General features: G+C 33.6%; 1 protein-coding gene across 3 annotated transcripts in view; it reads right to left on the minus strand.

Moving 5' to 3' along the window:
- Window positions 1-6,901: 6,901 nt before the first annotated feature.
- alkal1 (ALK and LTK ligand 1) overlaps window positions 6,902-14,678 on the minus strand; it is a 36,011-nt gene continuing 28,234 nt past the window's right edge. Inside the window, exons 4-6 of one of the 3 annotated variants that reach the window (XM_015353474.2) lie at window positions 14,265-14,348; window positions 12,367-12,442; window positions 6,902-7,712 (exon numbers count right to left, since the gene is read on the minus strand). In XM_015353474.2, coding sequence (XP_015208960.1) covers window positions 12,378-12,442; window positions 14,265-14,348 — 149 coding nt within the window. In that variant the 3' untranslated portion in view covers window positions 6,902-7,712; window positions 12,367-12,377. The remainder of the gene's footprint in view (window positions 7,713-12,366; window positions 12,443-14,264; window positions 14,349-14,678) is intronic. The other 2 variants (XM_015353473.2, XM_069190819.1) reach the window with 2 other exon arrangements.

Genomic DNA, 14,678 nt, shown 5'->3' on the forward strand with positions numbered 1-14,678 from the left:
GTGTAAACCAACACAAAAACTTTTAATTGATTATGTGCTCGGAAAACACTAGCTGGTTTATGATTATTAAAACAATGCTTTAAAACCCAAATTCAAGAAAGTGGTGAAGTGTTGAACTGTGTGAAATTCATTTCAGAGCTGCTTGTGTGTTTATAATAGACGAGTTAATTTTGAATAAAAATAATGTAAAAGACTTTACTCAAGGGAAACAATTAAGGAAATGGTTTGAAATGACAAAGATGAGAAAAGCGAGAGTTACAACTTGAATGTTACAAGACTTGAATTTTGATTTGAGGCAAAAGGCATGAAGTTACCATAATTACAGGTATGTATTAGGGAAGTGCACAAATTAGAAAAGCATCACCTGAAAGATTATTTTGTGCAAGATGAAGCGTGATCCAGCATTGGAGCTGATCTGATGCTCCTTTGGAGTAGATGAGTTGCTGGCTTGGGAGGGTGGAGCAATGTATCGGACTTTGTTTCCCTAGTCCACTATACATTAGCTCCTTGTCACTTTTTGCCCTTCTTGACTTTGGGCTTCCTCAAGGTCCCGATTTCAATATTTGACTTCCGAACCTCATTTCTCAAATAGACTTCCAAATTCTGGTTCTTAGCTTGCTCTATATATTAGCCATGGACAAAGGCAGCTAGCAGCCATATCACCCTGCAAGTCACAACTGGCAACCCACTGAAGCTAAGCAGGTGTGACCCTAGTCAATGCCTTGATGGGAGACCTCCTGGGAAAAAGTAAGGTTGCTGCTGGAAGAGGTTGTTAGTGGGGCCAGCAGTGGGCGCTTACCCTGTGGTCTGTGTGGATCCTAATGCCCCAATATACTGATGGGGACACAATACTGTAAAAAGGTTCCCTACTTCAGATGAGATGTAAAACCAAGGTCCTGACTCACTGTGGTCATTAAAAATGAGTAGGAGTGTAATCCTGGTGTCCTGGCCAAATTTCCCATTGGCCTTTACTAATCATGGCCCCATCTATGAATTGGCTTCAGCACACTGTTCTCCTTCCCACTAATAGCTGGTGTGTGGTGAGTGTACTGGCACACTATGGCTGCCTTCGCATCATCCAGGTGGATGCTGCACATTGATGGTGGTGGAGGGGAGTCCCCATTACCTGTAAAGCACTTTGAGTGGAGTGTCCAGAAAAACGTATAGGTGTATAAGTGTAAGGAATTATTAAAGACATTCCAAAGTCTTGTCTGACAGGATTTTAGTTGGTCAATTGCATATCACAACTACAGGAATTAATTATTTAAATATTTATTTAAATATTATTTCCTTCAGGAGAAGCAGGACAAAATGTCCTGTATGTTAAAACATGTAACTTTATATTTGTGATTCGCACAGCTTTGACATTTAGAACATGAGTTCTGAACAACTCATGTTTTCTCCATCAAAGGGGTATGCAATGCGATTTTTCTATTCTGGGGTTAGGAAGAATCAGCATTGATGAGTGCATTTTTAAACCACAATAAAAGTAAAATGTAAATGTTACTTGGAAAATCTCTAATTTACATCACAAAATTAGATTACATTTCCTGGTAAACATAGCGCCATGTTCTGTGATTCAGAACGAGTCGATAAAACATCTGGTGACATGATGCAGCTTCATTACTTTGTAAAAAGCAGGCTCTTTTAATCCGACAGAAACATTGTTCTCAATTTAGAGACAGTTTTGACAACAGATACTAGTTACTTGTTAACTCCGCATGCAGATCATGTTGGAACATTTCTATGGTGAAATATTTTCTGCACTAGCTGTGTTTATTCATTAGTCAGTGAATAATAAGCAGGAATGGCCACATTACATTATAATTTGTGGGAACTCGAATGCGAGTTTGTGACAACATGGTGACTTACAGTACTTTCACGATTTTGTGCTTAATTCGAAATTTGTAAAGTCTTTCTATAATGTCAATGAATTTATTTTGTTACTGAGATTTCATAGCCAATCTAAGGAATTGAGACTGCAGCTCCCCCCTTATTTAATATCAAACAAGCAAACTTGTTTTCTTCCTCAAATAAACGTGGTGCATAATATGGTATTTTAATTACACATTTTACTCTTCTGTAAGTGAAAGATCTAAGTGATATGTCAACCAATAACTTTACCCCCCAAAAAAGAAGGATACTATTTCATTGGTTCTAAATTCTAATTTGCAATACAAGCAATGGGATGTGTCAAACTTAATTTTGTCACTAGAGGAGTCACGGTATTCTAAGCCGAGCCTTCAACCCATTTGATTTGAATTTCTAATAGTTTGTTCTCTAATTTCAAAATCCTTTTAATATTGCTTTTTGAAATCAGAACTCTGTCTTTTTAATCTGTTTAATTAGGAGTAGCTCTTTAATTGAAAACCAAAGTGATATCTAATGCATTTGCTGAGATATAGATGACTATAAGGTATGTTTGCCTAATTTCTTAAAACTGAACCCTATCAAATGTTCTTTTTTGCATCCTCTCTTTTATGACCCCAAATTTATGATCCTGTCTATGGAGCAGTGGGTCTCCTCTCCCTGACTTGAGAATTGCCATTTTTAACCATATTCCTTCATGGTAGAATGGTTTTATGGTGGTGTCTGTGAAACCTTCAGTGCAAAGTTCACAGTTCTTTTCACCTTTGAGGAGCCACACAGAGAACACATGTTGTATTATTCAGACATATTCCCAACTGGGGGTAATGCAGACTTGTTCATTAGCAAGAAATTAGCACTCACTCCCTTATATCAGATAGTATGACTTACAACCAGATGTTGCATTTCTTAGTTCTGCTCAACACAGTGTGCTGCAAAATCACATCCGGCGCTCAACTATATACTGTAGCTCAACACAAAGTTATGGCCTTGTACATCAGTCCTGTGTTATTATGTGGATCAGAGACAAAGTTGAGAACTTCCTGTTTCTTACATTGTCTCAATGTGATTACCCAGTGGTGTCTGTTTAAGATACTGTATTTGTCATATCATAGCTACTTGTTTCAACAAGATGAGAAATGTTTTGTGTAGCAAAAACCAAACACTGCCTTCCAACAGAAGAACCTCATCATGACCATTGATCATATTTTTGTGACTGTTTAATTGACCCATGTATGAATGTCAAATGTCATACAGTACAACATACAGTATGAATATCATACCAGCACAGACGTCTGAGCCAGAGCAAACCAAGAGTCGGTCATGATTCTATTTAATGTGAAATGTTTGCTCTTCTTCGGTCACCTGATCTGCTCAGATAACTCAGAAGAGCATGTCAGAGCAGATCTTGTGGCAGTATTCGTTTCCTGAAATTCATGTATTTTAAGTAAACGTACAGTACAAACATGTGGCGGTAAAACAGCCACAAAACATATGGTCAGGATAAGGTTCTTCTGCTGGAAGGGAGTATTTTTTTTTGCCACACAAAATATTTCTCATCTTGTTGAAACATGTCTTACTTTTGACTTGTCTGTCCAGAGAACATTCTTCTAGTCATGTTGTGGATCCTCATGGACCTCTTTGGCAAACTTAAGATGGACAGCAATTATCTTTTCATAGGGCAATTGCTTCTTCCTGGCTGTCTTGTCATGAAAGCAATTTTTTCAGTCTTTTCCTGATGGTTGAGGCATGAAACATTAGCCACAATGAGAGAGGACTGCAGATCCTTCAGTTTTAACCTGGGGCTCTTTGTGATTTCCTGGATCAACCTGGAATATTTGCTTTTGGGGAGATCTTGGCAGGATGACCAGTCCCAGGTAGAATTACTGTCGTCTTCAATATTTTCCATTTGTAAACTGTTTGACAGTCGATGGATAGAGGACCCCAAATGGGTTTACAAATGGATATATAACTCTTTGAAGCATAATCTACAGTTTGTCTCTTAAATCTTAAATCTCTTTTGATTGTGGTATGACATGTTTTTACTAACTCTATGGTGAAGAGCACATTAACAGTTTCTTACCATTATACTGTATAGAATAGAGCTGCTCAAACTCAGTCTTTGCTTACTTGTTACCTAATTATTTTACAATAATTATTTTATTACCCCCTTAATCTAAAAGGCACCATGTGTTCATACAGTATGTTCTTATATGTGAAAATGATGGATCCCAAAATGGCCACCTGGCCATCATTTCATTTATCTTTTATTTTCCATATAAGATCAGTAACACCAACTCGGCTTTAGAAGCCTTTTTGGTAAATTACCTCTAATCGTGATATCATTTTAGACAGCAATTTAATTGTGATTGTGATGTGATCATTGTTCCAAATGACTGTATAATTGCCATTTTGTTTTCACAGCGCAGTCTACCTCTTTCTTGGAAACTGCTGCTCTGTTCTAATAGAAATCAGGCAGATTTCATGAACATCCAAAGCTAATTCTGATTTGAACCTCTTACAAATTTCTGTAATCGTTTTCCTGCTCATACCAGCTTATTAACTACTTGGAAAAATGTGCCCTCTTTTGCAAACAGCTACTGTTCATGGACTGTTTCACCAACAGCCCTTGAACACAAATATGGTAGGTATCATTCTTGTGACAATACAGCTCACACACAGTATGGTGATATGGGGATCCTTTTCAAATAACAATGGCTTTCTGACTATTATTTGTTTCCCAGTTTCAAATAATCTTGGGATTTATGATGGGATCATGGGATGGGAAATGATCACGTGAATTATTGTACATATTGACCTGGAACGTGGCAAGTTACTGTGCACCTGACCTGCTTCAGACTTGCATCTCACATGTTGTAGAGACACTTTCCCACGACAATTCACATGCTTGGCATAGAGCACCACATACTGGTAACTGCTCTTCTTAAAAAGCTGTTTGTCCCATTAACTGCAGACTTCAGCAGTGCTATTCAAGTAATAATGCAATGACAATTAAATAAAACAAGGTTCCAGTAGAAGCCAAAAAGCTTATCTGAACCCTCCTTTTTTCTCGTCAATATGCATCCTGTATTAGAAACTGTATCTGAGCAAAGCCTTTTAGTCAATTTTCTCTAAGCTTGGCAACTATCATTCTAGTGATAATTCAGTTATCATATGTTGAAATGTTTAAACCAAGTTATTTACCTGACTGCCATTTGTTGTAGGATATTTTTAAACTGACTCAGTCTTGGGGACAGAGGTAAGACTAAACTAAAACTTTGCAGATTCAAAGTTTTCAGAATTAGCCATCACAGATTGCACAAATATTTTTTTGTTTACATACTGGGTCATCATTTTCTTGACGAAGCGCAGCCCATAATGGATAATGGTCTTATGCAAATACAAAATTCCAACCTTTTCTGTGCAAAGAAGTCACCTGTTGCCTTTTTATTACATTGTCAATACATGGCCTGTACTTCTATTGTTACAGCTACATCTTAATTATGATGTCCACCTGGACATGCTACAGTGTATGGTTTTATAGTTATTCTTAATTTGATTAAAGAATTGTAGTTTTTACCTGACCTACTAATGTTTTCTATTCCACCAATCCCAATGAACAAGAGGAAATACAAAATTATGTGTTCAGCTTAAATCAAATAATTAAATTTCTTATACTGTACTTCCGGCACGTGCACAATGTGAGAATATGTGGGCTAAAAAGGCTTAGAGCCCCCACGTCTCTGTCTTACCTAAGTTTGTGCCCTCTACAAATGTAGAAAAAATATTTTTTATAAACCTGTATTAAAGAAAATTCTAATATGGCAAACAAAACTCCATCAATTTATTTTTTTCCAAGCATTGTCAAACCTAAATATTATATCCTGAATATAGAGACAATGTGCACTATGCGTCTCTTGTGTATGAACTGATTCTGTTTGTTACAGCAATTGTGCAGGACTGCTGGGGTTCTGGGCCTCATAATGGGTGGTAATGATGGCTGGGTTGTTTGCTGTAGATGAGAATACAGAGTTGCTATTCTGGTGTGAAGAAGTCAGTTGGAGTTTGTTGTTGGATCTGAAGTATCAAGTTGAATTTCAGATTCAATCACACAATATCCAGTCTAAGAAATAATGATCTGTACCTGCACAACTTAAAGCTGACTTGATATGAATAAACGTAAAATATTTTACAAATATTTTAAAATATGACATCTATTTTTTCTGTTTTTTTTTAAATAAATATCTTACATTTGTTACAAGAAGGTACAGAAATAAATTATAAATAATTGTTAGCATGCTGCATTGTTGTTTAAAAAAATTCAATTATGTAAAAAAACATACAATTTATACTTCTTGTCCTGTTTTTTTCAAACCGAAAATGCTGCCCCCCTCCCACTGACCACAGTAAGAGCACTGTATTTTAGGCAGTACTTCGAGCAGATGTGGGGTTAAGTATAACCTGTAAATTGTACTTATAACCTGTAAATTATGCAATGTAGATAAACTTTAGTTAAATTGCGTTTGTTATTGTGTTTAGATATCTAATTGCATGTCCACTTATAATATTGTTATGGCAGAGTTTGAATTTGAACAGTTTGAACAGTTTTCCCAGTTGTGTACGTTTTTTTACAAAGAGGCCCTGCCCTGCTGTGCCTGGCCTTATTGTACTCAGTTCTTGGAAGTGGGACTATTATTCATTCTTTCCTATTTACAGTACTTTCTACTATTTCCCCAATTAAGTATCACATATGCCAAAGACCTATTATATAGGCTTACTGTCACATGCAAAGCAACCAAGGAATTTCATAATCCACTTTTCATAGAGTATGTTGAATAACTAACAATCCAGTAACCAGACATAGATCAACCATTTTTCTAAAAATGTGTCAACTTTTTTATCCATTGAATCTATTGAAAAAAAATGTCTAAATATTATTTACATATATTGATATTTAAAATAATACTTGAAACCAATTATCAGAAACACAAAATGTACATTTATCAGGGCATTTTAATGACACTGAATGAAAGTATTTTTCTAGGACTCCTGCCTTGCTAATTTTTAGCATATGGACAAAGAGAAAGCATTTTCAATTTTCAACATTCATCTTAAGTTTATAATCTTTTTTTTTCTTAAACAATGTCTTGATACACTTAAATTCAATAACCGGATAGAGAAAAAAGTGCTTGATCAATAATCTTTATTCCATCTAAGCTGCAGTGCGGTCTTCCAGTCCTTGTCATATATTTACATTATTTGTGAACTTTGTACCAATACAAATGTAAATGATGATAATCATAACAGCTAAACAAATAATAAGAGCTTGGTAGATATTTGAGTAATATTTATCAGTGTGCAACTTTTTTATTCACAAAGGTCATAATAACCAGTAAGAGAAGTTTAGGGATGAAACAATGGGAAAAAAGTTTACAGCTTTCTCAGAACATGACAGTTACCTGTTAGTTTGCATTAAGGTCAGTGCAATACGTGAGCATCAGCCTGAGCAAAAATGGCATGAGTATGATGAAATGAAATATCTAAATAGTATATCTGCTTATGATTTAAATATATATTTTTTATCACGCAGATCATTATATACATAGTATTTAATAAATAATTGGCTTACTTCAGCACTAGGATGTAATTTTATAAATCAAAATATATCTTCTTTATTAACACAATGAATGTTTCAAATATATGAAAATAAAAAGCATTCATTAGTAAAACAGTATTGTAAACAAAACAAAACAAAAATGCAATCAAGATGAGAGTAAAACCATCTTGGGGAAGATTCCAAGGCACTTTCTAGGCAAATAAGAATTCCATCTTCAGTTCATTTGTGCCTGAAAAAACACAAAACAGAAACACTGCACATTCAATTGAAAAATTCCAAGACTTGTAGAAGTGCTTGTGAACATTTCTTCTAGCTGTTTTCCAAGTTGGAAAGAAAAAGACATTTCCATTATCTGTCTCTGAGAAAAACAAATGTTTATGTTAGATATGGTTATGCAGGGGGGGGACAAGTTTCTCTATGTGTACTCCAATATTAAATGGCCCAAGATCACATGAGAAGTCTTTTGGAGAAAAGGGACAGTAGGAAATGGCACTTAAGATTTGGTTCTGTTACCAGATGACTGTTACCAGTCATTCAGTCTTTATCGCTTGTAGTCTTTTATGTTCTTGTAACATTTTATGCTCTTTTGTTGCCTTTTCTCTGAGTTAATATTCTAGACAAACTCGCACTATGCCTGTTTACTCACCTGTCCCAAATTAATATATGTTTATTTTAATGTATTTAAAATAGACAAAATAAAAAAAACCTACGAACTTTAGATCCTTTATTTCATTTTCCCCTTTTATCTACACAGGACATTTCATAGTAGAATAATAATTTAATTTATGAACAACAAAAATCCTTAGAGACTTGTTTCAGATTTGTTTCAGAAATCCACAGAGAACAATTAAGAATTGCTTTAAAAATGTCAAAATATTCTCCTGTTCACTTATCAGTAACAAACACTTGCCTTCCTTGCAACTTTAATTTGTACTTTAGTTGCGTTATACTGTATATTACAAGCACCACACAATGGTGTTCTAATGTTACTTCTTACTCATTATTTCAAATATTTACTTCTTTATTTTGAAGAAAGTTTATTTTAATGACATTAAGCCTTCATGTATCTCTTAGAGACTTAATCTGTCTTAATATTAATGCATCAGTCATCATACATGAAATAAGATAATAGAAAATCGGAGAACAATAAAATGCACCGAAATGCTTAATCTGAAAATTTTACCAGTAAAAAGAATTCCATTATCATAGATATTACCATTACGTAAATCAGCTTGCAGTCTGAGGTATCACTTAGTTAACTCATGTGCTGGATTAACCCAAATGAATCCTAGATGCTGGATTTGTACACTTCAAGCAATTTAACAATTCAGGCTCTTAAATCATTTATCAATATTGATTCTGAGAATAAAACTACATCTCTCAGTTATTTGGAGACATCCATTCCCGCCATTAGGCAAAATGAAAGAAGAGGACATCTCACTTTGGAGTAAGACATCATACTCTGATATACAGTACACTCATCATCATCCAATTAGAATTATGGAATTATGATTAATTATACATTAGATATCATTACAAAACACTGTCTTGGCCAGTATCCATAGATCAGTTAACAATATTGTTGTGCACAATGCAGTTGTGCAGCCAGGTAACACTGAATGATTATATCATAAAAGAGGTCATAAGAGAGGCGTGATCATTGTAATCTGGTTTATAAGCCTTCCTTAACGCCAAAATGTGTTAGAAGACGTAGCTGTTGCTATATTTAAGTTGATCCCTTCAACTCCCAGTCCTGTTATTGAGTCATTACACTTAGTTGACTGGATCTGAGTTGATAACAAATGCTTCCTGAAGGTTTGTAGTAGGTGGATGAATGGACTCTGAACAGTCTGGATAGTGACTTCAAGTTTAGTCATCTCTGTCAGCAAGATTCCCACATCATGTTTTAGTTTTTGTGCTCTCTTTTACTGAGCCATGGAATTGCTTCAGTATGAATAAAACTGGTGTACATGTGTGTTTTTAATGTGGGCAAGTACTCATTTTGTACCATATTTAAAAGGTCACACATTTCTCATGTTGTCCTCAGGTGTGTGAAAAGGCTATGTAATAAAGGTAAATAGATAAAGGTTAGAAATGCAAATTGGCAATTTGCTTCTTTAGTTACAAGTATTTGATAAATCCAGGGATCTAATTTAGCCATTACTTACAATAAAATTCCTTCCTTCCTATGTACATTTCATTATACGATGCTAAATTATAATTAATATAAGAAAACGGTGGCCTGTAGCATTCTCCTGACAGTCGACTTTTAAATGTTATTATAAGTCTGACCTATATAGATCAGAGAGAACTTAGATTCATCTAGGTCATGTTCCTGTGTCTGAATGCTCCTTTTGATGGTAGTTCGTAACCTACCCTCATCCATCTTTCATTTCTCTCTGGAATACAGTGCATCCAATATTGTTGTTTTACTTATTTGTTGCCAAGTTTCTGTGATTCCAATTACATCATATTTGCCTGGTAATGTAGTATACAGTAGATTATGCATTTGTGTCTCATACAATATCCTTTTATTTGAGTTCCTACCACTCTCATTATTAAGATAGATATAGGGATAAGCCAAGCATGTACTGCATTAATTCCTGATGTAGTTTCGGACCAAGAAATATGTTGCGAAAAAAAGTTTGCTGACATATTACTCATATTGTTCATATTACTCCTATTTGAAGTGAGCCATTTGTCAACTTCAGATATTACATCTTGTAATGATTGATTGTTTCAGAGAACAAAAAAACTTATTTAAACTTTCTCATTATTTTTTAGAATCAATTAATGGTCTTCTAACTAGATTTAATATATTGTAGGTCCTGAACAATAGCAATGAAATGTAATAGTACACAGGGGTAATAACTACATCCTGCATCTAGCATTCAAATGCATTTCTCAGTGTCAAAGAAATTGGACCTTCCAAAGAACATTCCAAATGCATAAATAAGATTTCATATATATAATAAGTATAATCTTATTTTGGATATTAAAATGTAACAGAAAGGGCTATCTGTAATGACTTAAAATGTAGTTTGTAGGGAATTAATAAAAACTGTTATTGGCAGGTTGATAAATAAAATAAACTGTTTATTTTAATAATATAACACTTAATACTTTTACTTATTTCATAATACTTATTGTTATGAAACCCTATATTTTTCATTATCCAAATCTTTTAAAAGATTTTTAAGATCCTTGATGTTCCAGAACCCCTTTTTCCTTTTGAATAGCCATCTCATTGGATATTCTGAGATGACAGAATTAAACACATCATACATAAATCTATACAGTCCAAGTATTCTAGTTTAAAAAAAAAACTGATGTAAATTATTTAAAATACAATGGGTTTAAGTCTCCTTAGTCTTAACTTCTGTCTTGTGAATGCTTTTACACCCCAGTTGGTCAGAAAAATCTGACAAATGTCCTAGCATTGCACACATCTGCTTGTCTTCAGTGCTCTCAAATGACAAGAAAATAGTTGCACAACATGACAAAGTTGGAAATAAAGCTACTCAAAAACATGTTGATGTCAGTTGTGACCCCACACACACACATCCCTGGCACTCCCTTAGGTTATATGAGCATATGAGTTAATCACTGGCAGATTTAGAAGGTAAGTGCAGTAACACATTCTTAGTATGACTTTATGCAATAATTTTAATAGATTTAAAATTAATCTGTAATTGGAGGTTAAAAAAATGAATTATCAAGTTATTTTAATTCATACCAGATAAATGTAATATATCCCTGAAAATACTTTACAACATTAAGATAAAAAAGCAACTTTTGGAAATTTGCCTGCTTGGCACTGGGCACTAGAAAATATATTTTTGCCTAATTATGGGCATTTGTCAAACTGCATAGTCCAGTATACCAATAGTCTCAATGGGGATTTTAACAGTTTTTCTTTTTTTTCTGAAAAACAAAATAGTTTAATTTCATCAGGGTATTTAGTATAAAATCAAAGAAATGGTACCGACCTTGATTAGAAATTTTGATTGTATATTTTTCTAACAGAAAAATAGCACTTGATTGAAAAAAGTAGCACAAAATAAAATACTGTACTGTATTTCTTACATTTCCCCTGAAATATGAATACATTAATTTACCAATAATGCACATCTCTGAAACCCAATTTAATGATAAACTATGATTAATAAAAATGCACTATCTGTATATTTGGGAACTATGAATTAAATAGTTCTTATTTTCCAGAGTATGGGAAAAACTAACCATATGGTCATTGTTTGAAGCACTTTAGCATTTATTAAAAGGAATTTAACAGAATCGTCAACATACGACAGATTCAAAAGTCCACAACCAGATATTTCTTATGTGATCAATATGTTTTCATGCATAATGTGCAAGTCTTGATCCAAACACCTACTCCCCAGACTCTTTCAGTTCATTCCCTTAATATTTTTTTAACTCTTTCAGTCTTACCAAACTAATGATCAACAGCAGAAAAGAATCAAAAGCTGTTGATCGGGGTAAGACTATTGCTAGTGTTACAGACTTTCATCACTGATCATTTCAGTGTGAACACATTCCACCATGCCTAGAGCCAGACGAGTTACCTGCAAAAGTTCCTGAAATCTCTAAAATATTAATATTAATACTACTACTACTACTACTACTACTACTACTACTACTACTAATAATAATAATAATAATAATAATAATAATAATAATAATAATCTGAGTCTCTCTAGGGTTACAAAGGTGAATTACACAACATCAGATTTTACTATGAACAAAATTATGCAAAGAAAGCAAAGTTGCTTTCACACAGCGAATATTTCTGATAACTTTTTATTTTCTTATTAACCCCTATCCTAGGATTCAATCACATCCTAGTAATTATAAATACTTACAGGGCAGGCTTCTAAGACTGTGTGCAGAGTGGACTCATTGCTAGCCTTGTTAGTAATCTTGCACATCTTTTGTAATCTGTTAAAAACAAAAATGTTATGACACAGCGGCTTCAGTTTTCAGGCTGCAATACAGAAAAAATATTTGTGTTTTAAAGCTTAAAGACAAAATACCTTATACCCTATCACAGAAAGGGGGATTATAGTTCCTGTAATTGTGCTACATTAGTCTATGTAGCACAAAAATATATTTTACTAGTCAAAGATCATATCTGCTGTCCTGATACAAACTTACAAGTCTTACCTTCCACTTTTCCAGGACCCCTTAAATATAAATAACTGATTTTACTTATCATGTGTTAAAGCGTGGCTGATATGTAACTTTTTTATTTGCTAATTACTATTTTAATTACTAATTTATATTTTATTTAATTACAATTGCTTTGTATAGTGTAAAGACAAGGTATAGCTTTGATAGAGACAGAAGCTTTCAACCTTTCAATGAGTATGAGTATGCATAATGCACAGCAATTTCATTTGGCTATTTTTGCTTATTAGTATTGCAAATGCATAAAATATAAACAATTGTTCTTGAGAGTTTAGTAAAAAAACAGTAACAGACTGCACACATAGTAAGAAGAAATGGATCATTTTTTTAGGAGAAAATAAATAATTAATTGGATCCCCAGAGACAAAACATGACTAAGAATAAGATCCTCTGACAAAACCATATATTATATTTCCTTGAAAGGATAACTGTAGTATCAGTATCATCGACTCACTTATCCCAGTATTTATAAGGCCTAGTCTTGGGGAAACAGTTTAGGTTTTTTATTCAATTTGTATATAGCCATTAATTGCAAAACAAAAGCACCTTGTTATAGGAATGAAGAATGAAGTCATGAATGTGAAAATTAATATGCAAGAAAATGTTTTTTTTTGTTTCAATCTACTGCTTCTTAGAATCATATGGACCTCTTATGATTATGATGGTGGATATCTCATCCAAAGTACTAAATATTCACAGTGTTATTATAGTATTATTATTGCAGAAGAATGGAGTTACACAATGACAGTGTAACTAATGTGTAGTGGGTAGTAATATGCTGTGCTGAAGTGTATTGGTTTACAAATGTAAAACATGCAAAACCTTTGTATTTTGTTTTTATTATGTGCAACAATACTCGGGAATACTAATCTAAAATCAAAAGAGATACTCTATACGTTACTAATTAACTATACAGTTTATTAAAAAAAGTATTTAATGAGCTGTGAAAACCATCAGAATGTATATACAGTGTCTAAGCAAAAATGGAAAGACAATCCATCAGGACACATATATTTCTACAATAGTTCAAATAAGTGGATAGAATTCCTCACTGACGTACAGTATATTCAAATAGCATAACAGATTGAAATAAAAATCTAAAAAACACAAGCTTGAGAATTAGCTGCAACATGTAAAATGTATGAAATAATTCATATTATTTCAGGTGGGTAGCTAAGTCGGCATGCTTAGGCAGCAAAGGAACAAGTAATAGGTTTATTCCACACTGAAAGTAGAAGAAAGAAAACACAACGTTTCGGCCATGGAGCCTTCTCCAGGTGTCACACCTAAAGAATGCTCCACGGCCGAAATGTTGTGTTTTCTTTCTTCTCCTTTCAGCATGGCATAATTCACATTATCTACTTTCAAGTCAGAGATACTTGTATACATAAACATTGCACACTTATTAAAAAAGATATACTATATCTAAGTACTATCCTTATTGATTTTTATTCAAAATAAGCATGACCTAAATGTAAACATATAAACAAGACAGCCACAAAACTATTAAATGAATTTATGTTCATACTGGATTGCTAGAAAGATGTTGTATCACAGTAAACTGTATACATACATGCTGGTGTGGAACAGTCCCTTGTGTTGTGGTAAAGTCTATGAAAATGTGTCCTGCATTCAGATGAAAACTTGACTGGTCCTGCTTGAAAACAAAGCAAAGTAAAAGCACTCATTATGTACTCATTATAAAAACAATATTTAATTTCAACATGCATTATTTTTTAACAGTAGCTGCAATACATTGCACAACTATTCATACAACTGCACAGTTTTCAAACTATGTTACTTTAAAGCTGCAACCTTCCCCACACATTTAAAGCAAAAACAAAAATAAAGAAGTAAACAAATAATAAATATGAAAGGAAAAGTTATGGAAAGGTCATAAACTGCTGCAACAAAAAATAATTTCGGTGTACAACATTATATTAATGAACCACACTGTTCATTGAAAAGTGTTTGCCTGTGTACAGTA

The sequence above is a fragment of the Lepisosteus oculatus genome, chromosome 6 (genome assembly GCF_040954835.1).
Source record: "Lepisosteus oculatus isolate fLepOcu1 chromosome 6, fLepOcu1.hap2, whole genome shotgun sequence".
NCBI lineage: Eukaryota > Metazoa > Chordata > Actinopteri > Semionotiformes > Lepisosteidae > Lepisosteus > Lepisosteus oculatus.